Source organism: Sus scrofa, chromosome 9 (genome assembly GCF_000003025.6).
Source record: "Sus scrofa isolate TJ Tabasco breed Duroc chromosome 9, Sscrofa11.1, whole genome shotgun sequence".
NCBI lineage: Eukaryota > Metazoa > Chordata > Mammalia > Artiodactyla > Suidae > Sus > Sus scrofa.
Window position 1 is genome coordinate 135,071,906 of NC_010451.4, and position 24,009 is coordinate 135,095,914.

Sequence of the window (24,009 nt, forward strand, 5' to 3'; positions counted from 1 at the left end):
AACCTAACAAATCTGTTAGAACAATTACGTAAAATAAAGTGATAGAGACGCCTCAAGTCCTAAAGGGCTAAAGGAATGTAGCAGCCTCTCGTATAAGGTGAAGGGTCTAAGGAGAATGAGGACACACCTACTTTGGTCCTTGAGGAAGCTTTTCTTTCTTACTTTCTGGATCTGGGCCTTCAGATTGAGACTATGGTCAAGAGAGAACTCTAAACAAGTGAGATGTGACCCTCTTTTCACCTCATATGCTAAATTCTCAACTCCTCTTTCAACACACTGTTCACTATTTCATTTACATCGTGCCCTGAAATTGTTTCAATATTTGGCAAACATTTCCGCCATGCTGATCTTGACACAGGAATGCTCCTCCACCAAATGCCGCAAAACAAAAGCAAAAAACAAAGAAAAAACCAGACTTATTAAAAGCATTGTTTGGGAGTTCCAGTCGTGCCTGAGCGGTTAATGACCCCAACTAGGATGCATGAGGATGTGGGTTCGATCCCTGGCTTCGTTTGGTGGGTTGGGGATCCGGCGTTGCCGTGAGCTGTGGTGTAGGTCACAGATGTGGCTCAGATCCCACATTGCTGTGGCTGTGGTGTAGGCCCATGGCTGTAGCTCTGATTCGACCCCCTAGCCTGGGAACTTCTATATGCCGCAGGTACGACACTAAAAAGCAAAAAAAAAAAAAAAAAAGCAGTTTATAAAGAAGATTAATATAGGATTGAATTTTATTAACAACATTAGATTTACTAAATACCCAAATATTCTCATTTGACAACAGGGAGAAAAGGGGGGCTAGAAATGCTATATAATTCTGTTTTAGAAAAAAATGCACATCATTATTTTAGAATACCCTGAAAGCACAGGGATGACATCAAGTAACAGCATGCATGTGATTAAATTATACGAGTGAGCTTTGTTTTATGTGTTTGATTTCGGTAACTAGCTTGAAAGCATAAAAAGAAGAGAGAATTCCTAATAGGACTCTCACATACAGATGGCAGAGGTATATGGAAAAAAACAGTCAATAGGAAGGGTTAATCCATTCAACCATCTTGAAGTATTTCTTCCCAATAACACGCATCATGAAAGACATGGTTTCAATAATATGCAGTTTTTACTTTATTTTATTTTATTGAGTTTTAGGTTGCATCTGAGGCATATGGAAGCTCCCCAGGCTAGGGGTCTAATCGGAGGTGCAGCTGCCAGCCTATATCACAGCCACGGCAACACGGGATCCTTAACCCACGGAGTGAGGTCAGGGATCAAACCTGAATCCTGGTGGATGCTAATCGGATTTGTTTCCCCACACCAGGAAGGGAACTCCACAATCTGCAGTTTAGAATGTTTGCTTTGGCAACCAGTCGATTACAAGCTGTATACGCTGTAATAATTGAGCCGAATATCTTATTTTTATAATCGAATTTCTTTTCTTGCTCAGAATACTGGTTTTTTTTGTTTGTTTGTTTTTTCCTGTGAGGATTTACAAACTAAATATTCCCAGCTTCAGTAAAATCGTATCTTGACTGAGTTTTTTCTGGACAGTTTACAATATAATTTTTCGGCTGCCATGTTATACTTTACCAATAGATGTCATTATATGATAGAATAGGCTGAAATCCCTCGCTTTCCAGATGAGTTTCAGGAAGGGAAATACTCTTTACTATGGTTCTCACCTCCCGTACACTTTCAAAAATCGTGCAAGCGCTCTCTACCTGCTTGCAAAAATTAAAGTAATTCTCTGACGCAAGCACACCCACACCCTGCCTTCAGAAAATCCCTGTCTCACCAAAACAGAAACCTCAATGCCACCTGACCAACCTACCCCCCTTCTCACAACTTTTTAAACTTTCTTTGCTTCCTCGAAATGGAGGTTCGAACATCGATATCTTCAATTTTCTCAATTTCCACTCATTTCTAGGCCTATAAAAATCATGTCAATCATGTGCAGAGTAATTCATTATTAATTCTAGGTAACTTCATCCTGTCACTGGGGTTACCCTGGCTCTAACATCTGCAGCTACGGGTCACTCTCTCCTCAGTGCCTCCGGCCTGGGAAGCTCCCTTTCCAGGTAACAACCCCCACCCCACCCCTGGTTTTCAGCCTGTCTTCTGGCTGCTCTTCCTTCCCGCCTGGCTGCATAATGCCATGTGCCTCGGGGGCTGGTCCAGGAACTCTCCTCCTTTCATTCTGCAGTCCCCCTGGGTGTGAAAAGAGCTGCCCCCCAAATCCCTCTCCACCCCGGCTCTCCAGCTGGGGTGCCGAGGCTCCGTGTTCAATGCACTGCCCTCCCAGCTGCCCGTGGACCGTCTCACGCTGCCTCATAAGGGGCCGCAGGGTGGCCTCCGCGGACTCATCGTGCCCAGCAAACCAGAGGCACGTCTTCCACAAGTGAAACGCGTGTTCCGTCCACCTCCACCTCCACGCCGAGCCACTCGCGCGTCCTCCCTGGATCGCCCCAGCGCTTGCGGACTGCTGCTCTTGCCAGCTTTCACCAGTTCAGTTCCGAGACGAGGCTCCTCCGGGTCAGAGGTGCTCCAGCGGCTCCCCGAGGCCCCGTTGTGAAGCCCGAGGCTCAGAGATGTGGCTGCAGACCCGTGACATCTGCTCACCCTTCTAAGCCTCGCTGGGCATCCCCGCATCCCCGCATCGCCGACTGCGTTCCGGAACCTGCTGGGCAGCACTCGCTCCACGTCGCTTGGACCAGAGACTCCGCGCGCCTCCCACCCACTCATCCTTCAGACGCCACTTCCTCCTTGAGACATTGACAGGTCTCAGCATACGAGGCTATGTGTCCCCACGAGGGCCCAACTCACTTCTCCTACAGCACTTTTTTTGTGTGTGTGTCTTTTTGCCGTTTCTTGGGCCGCTTCTGAGGCATATGGAGGTTCCCAGGCTAGGGGTCCAATTAGAGCTGTAGCCGCTGGCCTACACCAGAGCCACAGCAACTCGGGATCCGAGCCGCGTCTGCAACCTACACCACAGCTCACACCACAGTTCACAGCCGCACGGCATCCTTAACCCACTGAGCAAGGCCAGGGATCGAACTCGCAACCTCATGGTTCCTAGTCGGATGCCTTAACCACTGGGCCACGATGGGAACTCCATCTCACAGTACTTTTAATACTGCACATGTTCATTGCTGACCCTCCCTATGAGGCTGGATCCTTCTTGAGAACCATGCCTCACTCACCACTGCATTTCTAGCTCCCAGTGCTGGAGCTGAAGGAGCGCAGCTGCCTGCGTTCTATACACGCTTGGATCAAAATTGAAATTCTCTATACTGTTCAGCCACTTGCTCCGGAGACATCTGTAAACCATCACTTTTTCTTGGCTGCTTTTGTGTGTCCCTGACATTTTCCACTGGTTTAGACATTTCCCTTTATCAGGGTTTTAATTTTCCATGTCAAAATATTTATGCTTTGTCATTTTACTATGAACCCCTTCTCCATTACTGCTGTGATTAGAAATAATACTTTAAGCTTCTCAAAGGAGAACTCCAAATACTATGGATTATATTTTTTCCTAAAGGATGGTGATGAAAGATCCCACAACTTGTTTCAAACAAACAATAGGGCCGATGTTAATTATTTTGGAAATAGCGCATTGAAGCACTACCTGTGCCAACTATATCTTAGGTGCTTTTAAACCAACTTACTCTTCATAATCATCCTATGACTTAGGAATTATTTCACCTGCTTTAAGGAAAACAAATTGAGCCATGGTAAGGTGAAGCAACATTTGCTGAAGAATACATTCCCAGCAGGTGGCAGACCCAGGAGTCAGGTCAAGTAGATTAAATAATCCTGTTGAAGTTCCCGGCGCTGGAGAAAGACCTGGCCACCTAATTTCTCCCAGTATCTCCCAGTTATGATAATAACCTAGCAACCGACCAGATAAGGACTGCTCTCCTTGCACTCTATAAGCGGAGTGAGGCAACTAAGAAACGACTCCGTAAGCACTGAGTCATCCTGGCTTCTCTCACTGGGAACAAAGAATAGATCTAAAATAAGCAGATCACCCACAAAGGGAAATTGTAGGTTTTTTTCCCCCGAAGTGGACTCATTCTGGAGGAATGAGCCTGGTCACTTCTGTGGCACTACCTCTGAGATGGCAAGCCTCCCAGGCACAACCCTGCTGACAAATCCTTCTCAGGAGCTGCTTCATTGAAATGTTTATTTTATCCTCATGCTTTCCCTGCCCAGCATAGTGAGTTCTCATTTGTATCTAACTGAAGTTTCCCACCTATCCTGATGTTACCTTCCAACCTTAAACTTCACCTTGTCTCTCCTCCTCTTCATTCCTAGTTGGACCTTCCATGATACATCCTCTTCATTTTATTTCTCTCTTCTCCTCTATTTTAAATGGCGTTCATCTCTCTCACTTAAAGCCTCTTCTAAACATTATTCTCTTAAAAATTCCTTTTAATTTTTTGTTAGCACTGCTGTTCCATCACTTACACCCCTGCTACCTAGAAATAAACTTTTTAAATGATCCGTCACAAGCAACACTGGAGTTAGGTGAGCCCTGAGGAGTCTACAATCAGGGGAAGAGAGATCCTTTCTGACCCTAGCTGCCCCTGCCTTAGTTTTTCTTTTTTCTTTTCTTTTTTTTTCCCCCACTTTTCAGGGCCGCAACAGGGGCATATGGAAGTTCCCAGGATAGGGGTCAAATTGGAGCTACAGCTGCCAGCCTACGCCACAGCCACAGCAACCCGGGACCTGAGCCCCATCTGCGACCTACACCACAGCTCATAGCAACACCAGATCCCTGACCCACTGAGCGAGGCCAGGGATTGAACCCGTGCCCTCATGGATTCTAGCTGGATCCACTTCTGCTGCACCACAACGGGAACTCCCTGCCTTAGCTTTTCAGGCACCACGCAAAGACCATCCTAAGCATGGCTCTTTAGAGAACCTTCCTCCTGGAAGCAAGGGAAGTTTGTCCTGGGCTCTAAGGCCCAGCTGAACGCCGCCTCGAGTTTTCTAGTACTCGACAGTCATACAAGAGTGTTGACACTGAGGCAGAAACTTGGGCATTTGGACCTAGAGTGTGACAAGAAGCCCATCCAGATCTCTGCGTTCTCGTCAGAACAGAAAACACAGTTTGGGAGGTAACGACCCCCAGGGGTGATGTGAGCTGGGAAGAGCGGGTCAGAGAAGGTCCCTCTGAGGGGGTAACATCCCAGCTGAGTTGGAAGAATAAAAAGGAACCGATTACGCAAGAGGCAGGAGGAGACTATGCCCCAAGGCCTAGGAAAGTGCAAGTGCAGAAGCAAAGGGACCTCAGGAGGCCTGTCTGATAAGCAGCAAGTTCATCCCTTTCACCAGGCACCTGCCAAACGCTGTCAGAGAGTCAGGCTCCTCTCCTCCTGGGCACTTCTCTTGAGTCAGAACATATCCATTGCAATTGCGTTTTGGCTACTCTCTGCCACTCCCAAGAAATCTAGAAAATACCTGATTTCCTAATGTGTGCCTGGCACCAGGAATCTGACAGTGAGCAAAACACAGTCCCACACATATCCATGTCTGTACGCAAATAGTGAAATAAGGATCGTGCAAATAGGAATGACATGTAATTGCTCACCAGGCCCTCCTCAGGGCCAGTACAGGACCTGGTGTTTAGAAGGCAAGTATTAGTTGAATGAATGCTGCTAAGGGAAATGCAGCATACAAACTGTACGTGTAACAGATCCTAAAATAACTTAGGCGTGAAAACACACGTGCATATGAGGACAGGAGAAAATCTACCAAAGCACTAAAAATGGTTTCCCTTTTTGTAGTTTTATACAATAAGCACATCTTTTTAGAACACATGTATTTCAAAGCCCTTTCCATGAAACACGAAACAAACTGAGTGGTTGGTTTCAGGTTTAGTTTACATACTGTAGGGGAAAACCAGATTAACACCTAACGTTTGTTTCTTAGGATACTCATTGTTCAGGAGCTTTGACCACCCATGTTTCTTAACCTTCTGAAAGAATGAAAGCAAGGCCAAAAAGCCATTCCATAACAGAATTGAATAGTGTCTATTAAATGAGAACGGGAAGACAACTCTGCTGCAAAAAAAAAAAAAAAAGAAATCTAAAAAATAGGAACATCCTGGAAATCAATACCCATGATGTCTTGGATACCAGCTGCCTATTAACTTTAGTTACAAAAAGCACCCTGTGCCCTTCCCAACCCTCTAAATCCCAGGCTCCCAGAGCCTGCTCCCACCTGAGCACTGCAGGCCCACATAAAGCAAGCAGTAAGCTTCCTCCTTCCACACTGGGCTGGGCTGGCCACTTCCTCAAAGCACACTGTCATGCACACCTGGTCGGGCTCCCCCAGCCAAGCCCAGCAGGGCACTGGGCAAATCCTCCCCACGGCACAGCAGAAGCCTAGCTAGCAACACCCCCTGGGCGCTAAGAGCAAGCCTTCATCACTACCACCTGGTTGGCGCTCTCCCGAGGACTTGATCAGTCCCGGAAACACCACGCAAGCTTTTGCCAAGCGGGGCCAACCACAAGCAAGCCCTTCCCGCTGGCCATTAGGGGATCTCCCTCGCTCCCGGGGTCCCCACAGCACGACCAAGGTCACTCTGACCATGCCTTCTACCCCAACTCCGCACGACCCCGGGTGAACCCAGGCCCGCGCCTCCACCCGGAGCCACCCAGCAAAGTCCGTCCCGCCCTCGGAGCCGGTCGGCCTGCCCCGCGAACCCGCTCCAGTTCGCCGCGAGGGCGCACACCCTCTCCAGGCTCCTACCTGAGGGCATGGGAAGCAGGAACACTAGGGCCAACGACACCCAAAGAATCTCAACGAAGCACCTCGAAGAAAAGGGATTCTCGGGACGGCAGGGCAGTGCCTTGCGCAGCGCGCAAAACGCCATCATTTTCGGGAAGATGAGCAGGTAACCCGACACCAGCCTAGCGGAGACCTCTTCGAGTTCCGACAGCAGGAGTAAGAATCCACGGTCTCCGGGAGCCTCCCGCGCGGTCAGGCCAGTGGGCGTGGCCTGGGCCCCGCCCTGGGCGGAAGTGGCTCTAGGGAGTGACTCCAGGGCCCGGCGGAGCCAATGGGCGGGCCGCAAGGCGGGGCCGTGGGGGCGGGGCGGGGCGGGGCTCCGGCCGAGAGAGGGACGCCCTTGCTGCTCCGCGGCGCCCGCTGCCGGGCCTCTCTCCCAGCTGCGGCCCGACGCCCTGGCTCCTCCTTCTGCGGAACTAACCGCTGCGGCTTGCGGGAAAGGGTGGTGCACTCTTCTTCGTAAACAGGCTGTCGCCACCCGACACGGGAAGGTGTAAAGGACACTGGGCGGGTCCTCATGGTCTCTTTCGGGAACGCTGAATTAGAGAATAAAGCGCAGCGACCTGAAAACAGAAACCCTAGAGCCCGGGCAGCGGTTTCGTGGGGCCCGACACCCTTCAGGGCTCTGGTGGGGACTGGGGCACTGCAGACTGCCTGGACACCCGGGCCCTGGCTCAATCTTTGGCACGAGTCAGGCAAAATTTGGGACAATAGTTGGGATTCCCAGGGTTGAGCGTCCGCTACCGAAGTGTCTCGTGGCCTGATAGATTTCAAAATCACGAAAGGTTTGGCCATTGTTCTCCCAACAGCTTAAAGTCACTTAGTCTCGCCTGTACCCCCCGGAGAGGACCCCTGGGAAGGTAAATTATTACATCACACTGGGCCACTAGCATGTTGGGGCTCAACTCTATGGTCTGGCCTTGGAACAACTCAATGTTTTATTGAAAATGAAATACACATGCATGAAAAAGGTAAGGACGAGGGTGCCTTAAGTGCCGTATTTCTGGAAGCAGCGACCGTCGTTAGAGTTGGGACTGTTGGGACTTGGTGAGAGTGAGAACGTTTCCGGCAAACCAATCTCTCAATGAAGGAACATTAGGAATGAGTAAGATTTTTTTGTAGAGTTGTGAGTAAGCCTGTATGATTAGCAAAAGGAAAGAAAAGTAACATGACCAGTATTAAGCAGTAAAAAAAGACATTGACATTTTCTTCCTATTTGTTGTCAAAGAATAAAAATGTCAGCCAATGTTGGGGGGGCGACCAGCAGCCTCCCCAAACTTTTACTTTTTAACTTACCTTTTTTTGTGTTAAAAGTTTTAAATGGACATAACTTTAAACCTCTAGTTCCATTTAGAGTTTATCCCAAAGACATCGTCAGAACTGTGAGCAAGGATGTATAAATTTGGAGAAAATATAAGCCCTTAAGTGTTTAGCAGAAATATAAGGAATTTTCAATAGGTAGCTTTATGGATTGAAATTCTATGCAAACAGTATATAAAAAAATCGATTTGAGAAACCGTATTTGTAAGCAGAAAAAGCAAGTGCCTCTTGCAATTTCTTTTATTAAATGAATAATATATTGATACACTTAAAAAGAGATTCGTTGGATATTAATCAAAATTAATAGTTGAAAGGCTTATGTATATTTCTCTTTGGCTGTGCTTTTTAAGTTTTCTATATTGACCCTTTGTTACATTTGGGATCTGGTAAAGAAATTTTTTTTTTTGAAAAATCCAACCTGTAAATCAGCTGCTCTTTTGTTCATAGAATGGTGAGAATAGAACCTGTATCACATTAGAGTTAAGGAATGAGAGGATGGTAAGGAATGGAAGCTCTCCGTGTAAACCTCAGATGCATCTGCTGCAATTATAGAACTTTATTGCTTTTAAACACATTGGAACCAATGTGTGTTTTTATTTTTAAATTTTTACTGATTTTTATTTAATGGTTTACGGTGTTCTGTCAGTTTTCTACTATACAGCAAAGTGAGCCAGTCTCTCTCTCTCTCACACACACACATATTCTTTTTCTCACATTATCCTCCATCATGTTCTATAGCAAGTGACTAGATATAGTTCCCTGTTCTGTACAGCAGGATCCCATTGCTTATCCATTCCAAAGGCAATAGTTTGCATCTATTAACCCCAAGCTCCCAGTCCTCCCACGTCTTCCCCCTCCCCCTTGGCAACCACAAGTCTGTTCTCCAAGTCCATGAGTTTCTTTTCTGTGGAAAGTTTCATGTGTGTCGTATATTAGATTCCAGATATAAGTGATATCATGTGGTATTTGTCTTTCTCTTTCTCACTGACTTCATTTAGCATGAGTCTCTAGTTCCAGCCATGCCATGTTGCTGCAAATGGCATTCTTTTGTTCTTTTTCATGACTTGAGTAGTATTCCATTGTGTGTATATACCACGTCTTCTTAATGCATTCAGCTGTTGATGGACATTTAGGTCGTTTCCATGTCTTGGCTATTGTGAATGCTGCTGCAGTGAACATAGCTATGGGTGCATGCATCTTTTGCAGCGAATTTTTTGTCCTGATAGGTGCCCAGGAGTGAGAGTGCTGGATCCTGTGGTAGTTCTATACTTCATTTTCTGAAGTACCTCCATCCTGTTTTTCATAGTGATTGTACCAGTTTACATTCCCACCAACAGTGGAGGAGGGTACCCTTTAACTGTAGAACTTTAATTGTATTTAAACAGTTTTACCTCGGAGATGTACTGAAGAGTTCCTGGGTTCAACAAACCATGGAATTTCCTTTTCTACCCAGACCAGCACAATGTTTGGATTCTTGCAAGAGCTTGTAAGACACACTGTGTGGAGGCGATGTATGAAATAAACATCTTAGTATCTTGGATTATAATCTCCAGACATGATGACAATTAAAGGAGGTAAAATTAAGGAGGGAGGGAGTGGGAAACCCAAGGTGGGGGATTATCATCTCTGTTAATTTTCAAAGCCGTAAAAGCGTGATGTAACGGAAATGTTCTCTGGCTCCATGTTGGCACTTTTTGTGAAAACGGGTATCTATTTGGTGGTCTCTGCAACTATCTTACTTAATGCTGTATGTCAGTTATACCTGAGCAAAGTTGAAAAAAACTTCCCCATCATGGAAAATGTCTTGGAAATAAGTTGTTTTCTCATGAGAAAATTTAGAAGGGAGAAACTATGGCTAGAATTTGGTTTCCTAGTTACAGGTACTAGAGTAAATTCCAGAATTGGGGGTTTTATTGGAGCATTGTTTTAGTGAAATTTCTACACCTGGGGTTCATCAAGCTATTTCTTCTTAATATAACTGAAGGGTTTCTCACGGATTTCTTTTACTTATTTTGACTTGGCCCAGCGGCAGCTCCATTTGAAAGGTTTTGAGTCTATTTTTCTGAACAAGCTCCATGGGGCAGGAATAGCGTTTTCTTGCTGTATCTCCAGTGCTGAGAGAGAGGCCTATACCAGGTGCATGATATATGCCTATGGATACTGAATGAAATAAGTGGGTGTTGCTGTCAAACGCGCTGAACACGGCTCTGCCCATCCTCCCCCAGCGTGGACTTAGCAAATGCTGGGACGTTTCTGAGAGCTTTTGATTTTAATGACTTCAGGAACTAGGAAGAGAGCAGGATTTGTCTCTGAAAGGAATGAATTACAACTGTCTGTACGGACAGTTTTCCTAAATCAGGCATGGAGCTACTGTCTATCTCTTTACCCGGAGATCCTCTTAGTGTCTGAGCCCAAGGGCGGAGTATTGACCGTGAACTTCCTAAGGTCCCGCGAGGACTAGAACTCCAGAGTCAAGGCTTTGCGTGAACGAGGGGCTCAAACCTGGTGGCGCCTCCACCCCTCCTAGAGATGTTGTCAAGCGGCCTGTGAGAAGATGAGGAGGGATGGAGAAGATGCTTGTCTGTAGACCGTGTTTTGAGCTCTATGGCAGCTCCTCTGCAAACCTTAGGAATGATGGTAGGTGGAGGGAGGTGGCTGGGATTCATTAAACAGAGGCTGACTGTGTTAAAGAAAACAATGGCAGATGTCCCTCTTACCTCCTAAATTGTATATTTACGTCCTGCTTTTCAGAGACGGGGCAGCAGCATGAAGGCAGAGGCTTTACCCCATCAGGGCGCTTTTTAGGTGTTGTGAAAACCCGTAAGAGAACTGCTAAACACAGGATAGTTAAGCCATGTTTCTGCTGTTGGTCCTGGGAGCACTGCCACCTCTGCTTGCACCTAGGTGGGCACCTGCCAGCCGATGGGCCCTTACTTGGCTGTTAACTCGAGAGCATTCCTGTTATACACAGGGATTCTGAACAGGAAGAAGGGCATTTCTCAGAAGGAACAGGTACTCATTTTGTTTTCTCTTGGTTTTGAAGGCTTGAAACAGTAAATACGTTATAAACAATATTCCATCGGTGTATTAGATTAAATCTTTGATTCTTATTATAATGCTGGAGACAGAAAATTACATTTAATGTCACAGACTTAAAATGACTTCTCTCACACTTTTGTACAAAAAGGCAATAAAAACAAAATTAGAATGTTAGCAGTAAGAATGGCACTGAAGGTCAGTTGGTCCAGCCCCTGCTTTTTAGATGAAAGATGAAAGGCCAGATGTGGACAGAATTGCTCAATAATACAAGTTAGGTGATATCGTATTTTAGATATCATTAATATATGCAATATTTCCCATAGATAATAAAAAAACTCACAGATTTCTTGCAATTAAAAAGTCACAGGCATCAGATATTTGTTAATCATAGCGCCCACTGACCTCCATTATGGGAAAAACAACATACAACATTTTTCCTTGTGATAGAGAATTTTCATTCTAAGAAAGCCATTTAATTTCTAGTTTCTTTAAGTTACTTCTTCAGAAACCCACGATGTGATAGGCATTGTTCAGGCTTCCATTAGGCCGAACCCTGGAGCATCTTTTCATGTACTCATGGGTTGCTTGCCTGTATTTTTCCAGTGCCACGGGTACCTGTCCTTTGCCCATATTTTGGGAGATTAGGGGAGAAATGTTCTTTAAATTTTCAACTCTCTAGAGAAGCCAGTTAGCCTTCATTTGTGATAGAATTTGCAATTTTTGGTTCTAGTTCGTCAATTGACTTTGCTTATGCTGTTTTTTTCCCTCTGTGCATGATTTTTTTTTTTTTTTTTGTCTTTTTGTCTTTTGTTGTTGTTGTTGTTGTTGTTGCTATTTCTTGGGCCGCTCCCACGGCATATGGAGGTTCCAGGCTAGGGGTTGAATCGGAGCTGTAGCCACCGGCCTACGCCAGAGCCACAGCAACGCGGGATCCGAGCCGCGTCTGCAACCTACACCACAGCTCACGGCAACGCCGGATCGTTAACCCACTGAGCAAGGGCAGGGACCGAACCCGCAACCTCATGGTTCCTAGTTGGATTCGTTAACCACTGCGCCACGACGGGAACTCCTGTGCATGATTTTAAACTGAAATCGAAGTTGATGTCCAGCTCATTTTTTATATTTATCAAGGTAAATATGACAGACCATACTCTAAAAGCAACTAATAAGATCTAGAATTAGGAGTTCCCATTGTGGCTCAGCAGAAACGAATCTGACTAGCATCTATGAGGCCGCAGGTTTGAGCCCTGTCCTCATGCATTGGGTTAAGGATCTGGCGTTGTTGTGTAGGTTGTAGACACGGCTCGGATCCCATGTCGCTGTAGCGATGATGTAAAGCCACCGGGGCCCCGTGCTACGCAGAATTCCGGAGGTGGTGAGTTCCCCTTGTGGCTCAGTGGTAATGAACCCAACTAGTATCCATAAGGACAAGGGTTCAATCCCTGGCCTTGCTCAGTGGGTTAAGGATCTAGCATTGCCATGAGCTGTGGTGTAGGTTGCAGACGCAGCTTGGATCCTGTGTTAACCGTGGCTGTGGTATAGGCCAGCAGCTGCAGCTCCAATTTGACCTCTAGCCTGGGAACCTCCATATGCCACAGGTATGGCCCTAAAAAAATAAATAAATAAATGAAGAAGAAGAAGACCCAGAATTACACAGAAGTTAGTAGTAGTTATATGTGAATCTACTGTTAAATATTTGGAAATATCCTGATATTTTCTAGAGATCATTAGCAAAGCTCATAGTTTCTTACCAAATAAATCTGTAAAGATGTAGACCGCTTGAGATCCCAGGGCCACTTATTTAGAAAGCATCAATGTATGTTTATTAATTTATAAATTCTTTAAAGTTATCCTTTTCTGGTTAATTTAGTGTATCCTGAATCCATACAAAGGTAAGCTAGCTACTTTTATGGTAAACTTTAATGTTTTATTTAAATCTTAGCATGCCTCTATATAGAATATAATACAGAGTACTCTGGAATAGAATTTAGGAAATGTTATTTTCTTTATTTTCTTCCAGATATTTCCCTTGACCCCTCTCTCTAAATCCTTCAATCCCTTTTTAATAAACAGAAGTTAATTTTTCCTAGAGAAAGTGAAAATGGCTATAACATACATTTTATTCCAATCTACCTCTGAGGAGTAGGTTCTATAGAAGAAAAAGAAAATACTTAAAAAAGAAAGATATCTGTGTGTCTAAAGAAATATATCTGAAAAAAGATTAGTAAAAATGAATTAAATTAGTAGTTGTTATCACTAGATAGTATATTTATGTAACTGATTTTTAAAATCTTTCTCCTGTATTTTCTTCCTTCTCCCCAACGAGCCCATCCGTATTATAAACGTTTGAAAATAAGAAAGAAAAGTGACACACATGTAAACAGAAATCCTGGGTGACACCTTCTTTAAGTAATCGAGGTTACTTACAAATCCTAAGAGCAGTTTTCTCCTGACTAGTTAATTTGTGCTTTCAGCACAAGAGAAGAGGGTAAAGGGTGAGTAATCCACAGCAAAGGAGGAGCTTCCCTGGATCCTGGAGAGCTTCGCATCTTCCAGTGCACCTTTGCATCTCTGTGAAGTCCCTCTAAAGATGTTATGAACCTTAGATCTTTTTCTTTTGAAATGAATTGGCCTTTTTCCAATCAACATTTAATTCGAGCTCTTTTCCAGCTTTATAGTACTTTGCCAAGAAAGAACACTGAAATAACAGGAAACCTTCTCTTTTTTTTTTTTTTTTTTTAGGCAGCATGGGCAGCAGCTGAACTACCCAGAATTTATATGCTGATAATCATTATGCAAGCATTACACATAAATCACAAGTTCAAAGTAAGGGTTTATTACCCTCTATGGTTGTTGCCGTGTTGGGTACCAGAAGGTATGGCACAAAGTTGAGACACTGAGTCGATAAGAAAGAATAATGAGTAACCTGACCTTTTTGCATTGCTTCTTTTGTCAAAGAAAGTGTTCTCAGAGTTGAGCAACTAAATAAAAAGAGCCTCAGCCCAGAACACACACAGGTCTTTCTTAACACACAAAATATACCCTTGAGTCTCTTTTTCTGCAGGAAGCGTCATGTGCTACCTGCATCATCTTTAAGCATTCTCACGTCCTGCAACACGCAGTGTGTCTTTTTTAAAAACTGATGTGCAGTGTTGTGTTAATGTCTCCTGTACAGCAAAGTGACACAGCGGTACGTGAACATATTCTTTTCCATTGTGGTTGATCACAGGCGTTGTGCAGTAGGACCTTGTTGTTCATCCATATTCTATACGTAACAGTTTGCACCTGCTAACCCCAAACTCCCAATCTGTCCCTCCCCGCCTTCCCTCTTCCTTGGCAACCACAAGTCTGTTCTCTATGTCCGTGAGTCTGTTTCTGCTGTGTAGGTCTGTTCATCTGTGTTGGATTTTAGATGCACCTGTTCAGTGTATCGTGTGGTATTTGCTTTTGCCTTTCTGACTTCACTTAGTATGATCATCTTTAGGTCCATCCGTGTGGCTGCAGATGGCAGTATTTCGTTCTTGTAATGGTTAAGTAGTTAGTATCCCATTGTTTAGATATACCACATCTTCTTATTTTGAGGGGGGCTGCCCTGCTGAATGCAGCAGTCTCAGGGCCAGGGGTCAGACTTGCTCCAGAGCAGCAGCCTGAGCCACAGCAGTGACAACACCAGGTTATTAACTATCAGGCCACCAGGAATCTCCTACTACATCTTCTTTATCCGTTCATCTATTGATGGACATTTAGGTTGTTTTCATGTCTTGGCTGTTGTGAATAGCGCTGCTATGAACATAGGGGTATGCTATCTTTTCAAATTATAGTGTCGTCCAGATATATGCCCAGCAATATGGGATTGCTGGATCATATGGCAACTCTATTTTTAGTTTTTTGAGGAACCTTCATACTGTTCTCCATAGTGGCTGCATCACCTTACACTACCACCAACAATGTAGGAAGGTCCCTTTTTTTCCACACTCTCTCCAAGCGTCTGTTATTTGTAGACTATTTTATGACGGCCTTTCTGACCAGTGTGAAGTGGTACCTCACTGTAGTTTTGGTTTGCATTTCTCTACTAATTAGTGACGTTGAGCATCTTTTCATATGCCTATCATCCGTCTTTATGTCTTCTTTGCAGAAATGTCTGTTTACGTCTTCTGCCCATTTTTTTGATTGGGCTGTTTGGTTTTCTGTTATTGAGTTGTATGAATTGTTTGTAAACTTTGGAATTTAAGCCCTTGTTGGCCACATCATTTGCAAATGTTTTCTCTCAGTCTGTAGTTTGTCTTTTTGTTTTGTTTATGGTTTTCTTTACTGTACCAAAGCTTCTAAGTTTGATTAGGTCCTATTTGTTTATTTTTGCTTTTATTTCTGTTGCCTTGGGAGACTGACCAAAGAAATAGTGGTACAGTTTATATCAGAGAATGTTTTGCTTGTGTTCTCTTTGAGGAGTTTTATGGTGTCGTATCTTGTATTTAAGTCCTTATAAGCTATTTTGAGTTTATTTTTGTGTATGCTATGAAGGTGTGTTCTGCCTTCATTGGTTTACATGCAGCTGTCTACCTTCCAACACCGCTTGCTGAAGAGACTGCCTTTTTCCCACTGTCTGTTCTTGCTTCCTATGTCAGATGATTGACCGTAGGTGTGTGCGTTTATTTCTGGACTCTTTATTCTGTTCCATTGATCTATATGTCTGTTTCTGTGTCAATACCATGCTGTTTTTGATGACTGTGGCTTTCTAGTATTGTCTGAAGTTTGGGAGGGTTATGGCTCCTGTTTTGTTTTTTTCCTCAGGATTGCTTTGGCAGTTCTGGACATTTTATGATTCCATATAAAGTTTAGGAGTATTTGTTCTAGTTCTGTGAAAAACGTCATAGGTAATTTCATAGGGATCATATTAAGTCTTAGATTGCTTTGGGCAGTGTGGCCATTCTAACAATATTAGTTATTCCAAGCCAAGAACAAGGAATGTTTTTCCATTTTCTTTACTAATGGTTTATAATTCTGCACAGTTGTTTTTTTGGAGTCTGTTTCTTTAGTTGCCCTCTCTGCCTCTGCACTGGCCTGGGTACACAGGTATTAAGCTTGGTACAGATGCTGACTCCTTGTCTACCATATGTTGCCAAAAATGATTAAACATGCACTGTGGCCAAAATTTAAATTTTAAAAGGAAAATATGAAACAATTCATTAAGGACTTCCTACCATTTTATTAAAAGGTGGCCAATAGTCCGTATGTACAATTTGAGAAGCACCCTAATGCAAATGAATGTTTCCAAAAAGTTGAGGATAAATGAAATTTTCTTAAGTTCATTCTCAAATACTTACTGTGTACTTCTCATTTGATTAAGTCAGTAGTTAAAATTTGGGGGAAAATTTTAAAAACCGTCCTTATTCATAAGTTAGTATGGGAACAGAACGAAAACTCTTAAGCACGAAGTTTGGTATGTTGTAAGTGACTACTCAGTGTTTGAAGAAGGAATGAATGAGCAAGGGAATGAATGTAATAGAGCTGATAGGTAAAAAAACAAGACATGAAAGGTCAAATACCAGGGGACATGTTTAGATAAAACCTAAGGGAAGTGATGGGTAAATGCTTGTCATTTGGTGAAAAACGTGTATACAGTCAATATAATCTCAAAGTATAAACTTGCAACTGTAAAATATTATGAAAGAAGCTTAAACATACTAACCTCTGGGTGGATGTTCTTATAGGCAATTTTAATATTCTTTATATTTTTCTATGTTTTATGTATTTTGATAAGGAGCACATATTACTTTTAAAGAAAATAGTTGATTTTTAAAAAGCGATATAGAGAAGAAGTGACGTGAATTCCAATGAAAGATATCACTTTGGACTGGAATTTTTTGGGAGAGCTTCTTGGGTGACTGAATTCTGAGCTGGGTTAATCCAACTTAGATAGGAAGAAAGGTGAAATGTGTTTTAGGCAGATAACCAGCAGGAATGAGGCCAAATCAAAGGACATTTTAAGCACTCTTGTGGAATATATCTATATTTTAATGAACTCTTGTAAAGACAGCCATTGCCTTCACTGCTCATGTTTTGCCTGTTTGTATTTGGTGGCAGCAAAGATGGCTATGAAACAGTTTTGCACAACTTTTCTATCCTAATACCCCAATAGTAAAGGAGAAAGAATACCCCACCCAAGAGCCTTGGAGGCATAACTTCTGTCTCACTCATCTTAAATATCTTACCTATTTGCCTTCTGCTCCCTCACATATGTTATTTGTGTTAATATAGAAATAATACTATTTTCCATTTGAACTATCAGAATAATAGAAAAAGCCATTTTTCTAGGAAGCCTTGCCCTTTTTAATCTCATGACTTCTACATCCTGTTGGTATACCACCCAGGTATCCCTGGGGCATATGCAAATGCCCATCGGAGAAGGTTCAGGGTAGATGAGCATCAAAGCTTCAAAAAGTAACATGTCAAATCTGAATTTTTAAAAAGCAACACACATTTTATTTGCTTCCATGAACAGTCATGAAAAACAAGCTTTTTTTTTTTTTTGGTCTATTAGGGCCACACCCTCAGCATATGGAAGTTCCCGGGCTAGGGGTTGAATCAGAGCTGTAGCTGCTGGCCTACACCACAGCCACAGCAACACCAGATTCAAGCTGCGTCTGCAACCTACACTGCAGGTCACAGCAATGCTGGATCCTTAACCCACTGAGCAAACATGAGTCCTTATGGTTCCTAATTGGGTTTGTCATCACTGGGCCATGACAGGAACTCCAAAAAAAAAAAAAAAAAAAAAAAAAACAAGCCCCTTGACAGAAGCAAAATGAGTAGAGGCCAAAGAATAAACATAACAGCTTTGCAAATTTATTTCTATTTAGGAGAAGATTGATCTTATCCTCTATACTTTTTTGCTTGGAAAAATTTGAATTGCATATGTATTCATTAACTATAAAATGCTTCTTCTTCTTCCTTATCTTTTCTAGTTCTAGTTTAAAATTTCTGACATGTATATGAATATAAAATACCAGTTTTAGTTTAATGCACATTGCTGAGGGAAAAGAATCAGAAAGGAAAGAAATATACTAAAAAAAAAATGTGGTGATTTTGCTTTGGATTCTACAAGAATAGCCTAATCTCTTTATAGTGCTTTAGTGGTGTTGTTTTTGAAAATGCCCTGAGGATCTTATGGATAGGAAATTTTAGGACTCCTGGCTATAGCCAGAGTAGCAAGGACCTGGTGAATTACTGTGTATGATAAAGAAAAATGGAGTTTGGCATTTACAAGAAAACCTAGAGTTGAAATGAGGTACCTCAAGACTGCAGTAAAGATCTGAACAAAAGGAATGAGTATCTAATGTGAGAGAGGCCTGGGAAAAGGGTGGAAAGGCAAGGCTTAAACAGGGACCAGCCTGTGAGAAAATCTTCACAGTCTGATATAGTTCAGGGGTCAGCAAACTTGCCCTCTTAAGGGCCACTAGTAAATATTTTGGCTTTGTGTGCCATGTATTCTCTGGGTCTCTATGGTATGTACTCAGTATATACTCAGTTTTGCTTTTGTAATGTGAAAGAACCGTAGACATTAGGTAAGAAATGGTGTGGCTGCATTCCAGTGTAACTACAAAACGGTTCCTTTTTAGTTCAGTGGTTTCTGCTTTTCGATCTGTGCGCCACTTTGGATTGTGGCATAATTTCCATTTACACCCCACACCTTAAGCAAATAGCTACATGTTTATTACACATAGCTTATAGTCAGGCTACTTTGAGTAGGTAGACTAAGGGATAAGATATGGTATAATCCCAAGTGGAGGAGGACAGAAAGGAGAAAGCAGTCATAGGCGGTCAGGAGAGGTAGAGGATGCAGGGGAAGTCAGAGAGGGGAGGAGGTAAAAACCGCCTCCACAGGGTCCTCAAGAGATCCTACACATTTAAGGGATTTGGAGGACTTGGAGACACACCCAATTAACAAGTGTTTGGGTTCCATAAGAGAAGAACTACTTCTCCAGGTTCATGGCATAAATGCACAAAATTATAGGAATGCTTTGACAAAACAGTGCCTGCATCCGAATCATCACCCCAAATCACCGGAAACAACAATAATCCAAAAAACTACAAAAACAAAAAAAACCCAACAACAACAAAGTTGTTTCCAGCTGCTGAAGTACTTTCCACCTTCTTTGGTATCAGTGATCCAGCTAATGCAATATCATATTCAAATCCTCTTTCCATTGTCAACATTCGAGTTGTTGAAAAAAACTTGTGTTCTGTTTATATATTAGGTACCTGCTATTTTCTTGATTTGTTTGCAGAGTTTAAGGATGAGCACCATTGCTTTCTTAGGGATATAAGTGGATAATCACTCTTAGATTTTTCACCTGTATTATTGCTAATTGACAATGGAGAAAAAATAGGAAAACTACCTCATTATCTAAGTTTCAGTTTTTGAAAGAAATTAGTAGCTTTAATTTTGAGATTTAGAGAATAATTTGCCTCAAGTTTCTGAACTATTTGCAAGGTATCTGATAGGAAGAACGTAACCAAATGCCAACTTTCAAGGCTTCAATAAAAACTTTCCCTAGGAAATAATAATAAAACCATACTATACAGTGTGTCAAAAGACTCTTAAGTGCCCCCTTAGACAATTGTCCATGCCTTAAAATAGCACATTTCACTATCCCCAAAGTAATTTTCATTGGTGAATATTGTTCACCACAACGTTGTGACATTAAGGCCTTACACTGTGAGTGACTTTGCATTTCAGTCTTACACAAGGCTTCCTTCTTCCCTGGTAGTGAAGAAGTAAGTTCTGTTTCCTGTACAATTAATATCCACAGTTAGGAGAGCAGCAGTAGTTGTCATGAAGCTATATGAGAATTGACAGTAAATACAAGTGTTTAATCATTTCAAAACAAATGTCGGTAATAATCCTGTGTCCATAACAGTAGTTAACTTTTCTAACATTCATCCTAAGTGCGGCACTGTGTTAAGAGAGGTAGAGAATATCATTTCCCCTATTTTACAGGAAAGGAAAGGAAAGTTTAGGACAAATTAGGCTCTTGCGAGGGTCTCACAGCTAGTAAATGAGTGTGAACACAAGTCTTACTGATTACAAAGCCCAGGGTCTTACCTGGTATGTTTCCCTGCCTCTTTCTGGGTCATTTAATAAGCACTTCATTTTACATAATGAAATGATGACTCAAACAAGACCAGTGCCTTTATATTTCAAGTCTGGGTTGGCATTAGGGATTTAAGGACGGAAGCACAGAGAATTCACTCACTCTACCCCTTCCTGGAACTCCCTAGTACCCAGTTACTCTTCATCCTCTCAAGGAAGTTTGATAAGGGCAACGCTTGAGACAAAGAGGAGATTGTGAGTCAGAAGCAAGATTTTCACCAGATGAGGAAGGACAACTTGAGATTCATGCATGACGAAGCGTGGAGGGCTGGGCAGCCATGTGGTGTGAGTTCCAGGGAGCAGTGACCAGGTGGCTGGGTGAGTAATGGCCTGAAAGGATCTTGGATGATGAGTGGTACATGGGCTGTGAGAGGACACAAGCTTAGTGAGTGTATGTTCAAAGAATGGCAGTGCAGGTGGTTCATGGCAGTCGATGTGAACATAGGGTAGCACCGGGAGCCTTTGCAGAGAGTGGCCTTCACAGCTTTGAACTCCATGCGTGATACCAGTAAAGATTTAAAGAGTTCCTGTCATGGCGCGTGGCTCAGTAGTATCCATGAGGATGCAAGTTTGATCCCGGCCTCACTCAGTGGTTTAAGGATCTGGTGTTGCCATGAGCTGTGGTGTAGGTTGCAATGCCAGATCCACAGCTCGGATCTGGCATTACTGTGGCTATGGCTGTGGCTGGCAGCTATAGCTCTGATTGGTCTCCTAGCCTGGGAACCTCCATATGCCTTGACTTTGCCAAATTTATTGATGAGCTCTAACAGTTTTCTGGTAGCGTCTTTGCTATGCCTAGGGTTTTCTAGGCATAGCCTAAGTCTTAATAATGAGCTGGTCACTGAATTCCTCTGTACCTTGGAATCCTGTTTTTTTCTTTTTTCTTTTTTACTGCCTCACCTGCAGCATATGAAGTTCCAAGGCCAGGGGTTGAACTAGAGCTGTAGTTGAGGCCTACACCACAGCCCCGGCAGCACTGAGTGAGGCCAGGGATTGAACCCACATACTCGTGGAGACAACACTGGGTCCTTAACCCACTGAGCCACAGCACCACCTTGGAGTCTTTTGTACTTCTTTGGGATAACAAAACTGTTGAGCCTCCATCGCTCACAAAGTTGTTTTGAGAACCAGAGACGATGGTAAAGCATTTTGCAAACAAGCATGTTAGCCGTCGTTATTCTTATTCTTAATCTTGACTACTGTACAAGTGGATCAGACAGCAGTAAGTGAAGTTAATTGTGGTCCCTGCTCACAAGGAGCTCATTTTCTGTGCAGGGGCGTAGAGGGGCGTGTAGAGGAGACCAGGAGGACACGAGGACTTGATGAGTGTGGAAACGCCCAGCGCAGGGGCAGGAAACGCAGAGGGTTCTATGACTGCATGTCTCCCACACCCGCATTCCTGACCTCTCTTAACTCAGCTCTGTATTTTCATAACCTTTATCCCCTGATAATGTCATGAAATAAATATCGTGTTTATAGTCTCTGCCTCCCCTAGAATGCAAACTGTCTGGGCAAGGATTTCTGCCCATGCTCCCAAATGGACACATAAAAACTGTCCCTGGCACAGAGAGGAGCTTAGTAAGTATTTACTAAATGAAAGGTGTCTTAAACGCCAATTCAGGGAGTTACCACGAAATGAAACATCCTCGGTTTCTGAATTGTCTCTGGCAGCAGAGGTGGACGTCAGCCTTGCCCTTCCAGGCCTGGCTCGATCCTGTGTCTCCCACAGAGCAGGCCCTGTCGCTCTGCACCCATCTGGGATGCTTTCTCAGCTCTGACTGGCTGGATGGTGGTTAAGGCCCTCTGCACTCTTACAGATACGCCTGTGTCTAATGTGCCATCACATGGCATTTTCTTCTTCGCCTAGGAGGAAACCTTGAACTCCAGATAAGAATAATCAGTCCTTCCAACGTAACTGCGCATGCCTAGCTGTCAGCCCCACCAGCGTGGACACGTGACTGAAGAACGCATCAGCCCAGCTGCCTGTAAGGGAAGGGACTTCTGCATTCTTTTTTAAGCACAGGACTGCCCTCTTGAATTTTAGTTACGCATTATTTATAACATGAAAACAAATGGCATTTTGTTCCCCCGAGAAGTGACTCAAGCTAAAAATCAAACTTTTAAAAATGTTTTAAAATGTTCATAAATTACACATAATAGGTTTCATCGTGAGTTGCTTACTCACTTGGGAGGTTTGCTTCCTGGAATTTTTTGTTTTTTTCCGTTTTAGGGCCACACCCATAGCTTATGGAAGTTCCCAGGCTAGGGGTCAAATCTTGAGTCAGCGCTGCCGCTGCCGGCCTACACCACAGCCACAGCAACACTAGATCTGAGCCGTGTCTGCAACGTACACCACAGCTCACGGCAGTGCCGGATCCTCAACCCACTGAGCAAGGCCGGGCATCACACCCAAGTCCTCAGGGGTACTAGTTGAGCTCTTAACCTGCTGAGCCACCACGGGAACGCCTCTCGACCTTGAAAATTGAGTAGGACCGTGACCTTTCCCACGGCCACTTCCCTGGCCGCCCTCTGTCCGAGAGAGGATGCTCCTGCCACGGACACGACACTTTGAGAGGAGGGAGGAAAACAGCAGGCAGGTTTTCAGGGCTGAGATGCATGAAGAAATGGTATGTGATCTGAGGTTGCTTAGATTAGACAAGATGACCGTTTCTGAAGAAATAACTTTTTATGAAATGGTTATCGAATCTTAATTACGCTTGAGGATTACTCATGAGCGTGTGCTCCTAAACTATGTGGGTGAAACAAATCAATAGTTAGACTTGGGAATTTGACCGTCCCGCTGATGAGCCCAGGATAGTCCACGGGGACAGGGAATGAAGTCGTCGGGGGCGGGGAGGGGCATTGGGTCTACGAGGGGGGAAGGATCAGGTGTCCCAGAGCCTGTTAACTGCAGACTGGTTCAGAAATAGGAAATTAGAAGTCCTAACTACTTTAATTCAGCCTCAGTTTTTTTAAAGCCTACCATTTTTAAAAATCAACTCATAAATAATAGTGTTACTAAATGAGGAACTTTAAGGGGAAAAGCCTCTGACACAGTAAAGCATCAGACTACTTGCATTTTCTCTTTGTAACCAAGAAGGGCAAAGTGCATTTTCATACCAAGCAGGTTACAGAGGACCTCAGCGAGGACAGACAATGATTTAACCTAACTTTAAGTATCTCCTAATTATTTATGTGTTCCTGACTAGATTGTTTGCAAGAAGTTCTGTGATATTCTGCTTTTTATTTTATTTATTTATTTATTTGTTGTCTTTTTTAGGGCCACACCTGCGGCATATGGAGACTCCCAGGCTAGGGGTCTAATCAGAGCTTCGGCTGCCAGCCACGCCAAAGCCACAGCAACTCGGGACCCAAGCCGCGTCTGTGACCTACACCACAGCTCACAGTGACACCGGATCCTTAACCCACTGAGCGAGGCCAGGGATCAAACCCGCAGCCTCATGGTTCCTAGGCAGATTCCTTAACCACTGAGCCATGACAGAAACTCCTGTGATATTATGCTTTTTAAAAAGCTTTTATTGGCATCCTTTCTGACGTATCAAAACCTGAGCTTCTGTAACGCTTCTTTAGGAGACTGAATGTGCTGAGAAGGTTTGCTCTAGAAAACCATTCATTTGAAGTGAAAAACCGTTTCTCATGGGTATAGAGTTGGCTGCCCAAGCGTATTGATCGCATTAACTCTGACC

At 43.5% G+C, this 24,009-nt stretch overlaps 1 protein-coding gene and 1 long non-coding RNA gene across 9 annotated transcripts in view; one reads left to right on the plus strand and one right to left on the minus strand.

Annotated features, from left to right (window-relative positions):
• CD46 (CD46 molecule, complement regulatory protein) overlaps positions 1 to 7,005 on the minus strand; it is a 53,472-nt gene extending 46,467 nt beyond the window's left edge. For 2 of the 4 annotated variants that reach the window (XM_021102198.1, XM_021102199.1), the window contains exon 1: positions 6,751 to 7,004. In XM_021102198.1, the coding sequence (XP_020957857.1) occupies positions 6,751 to 6,877 (127 nt within the window). In that variant the 5' untranslated portion in view covers positions 6,878 to 7,004. 4 annotated transcript variants of the gene reach the window in all.
• Positions 7,089 to 22,630, plus strand: LOC110255546. Of its 5 annotated transcripts, none has more exons than XR_002336088.1 (4): positions 7,089 to 7,760; positions 9,495 to 11,121; positions 13,891 to 14,023; positions 22,170 to 22,630. It is a non-coding gene; the product is annotated as an uncharacterized LOC110255546 (long non-coding RNA). The 5 variants fall into 5 exon arrangements; XR_002336090.1 differs by lacking the exon at positions 22,170 to 22,630 and having other exon boundaries at positions 9,495 to 10,746; positions 10,861 to 11,121; positions 13,891 to 14,975; XR_002336091.1 differs by lacking the exon at positions 22,170 to 22,630 and having other exon boundaries at positions 9,495 to 9,683; positions 10,861 to 11,121; positions 13,891 to 14,975.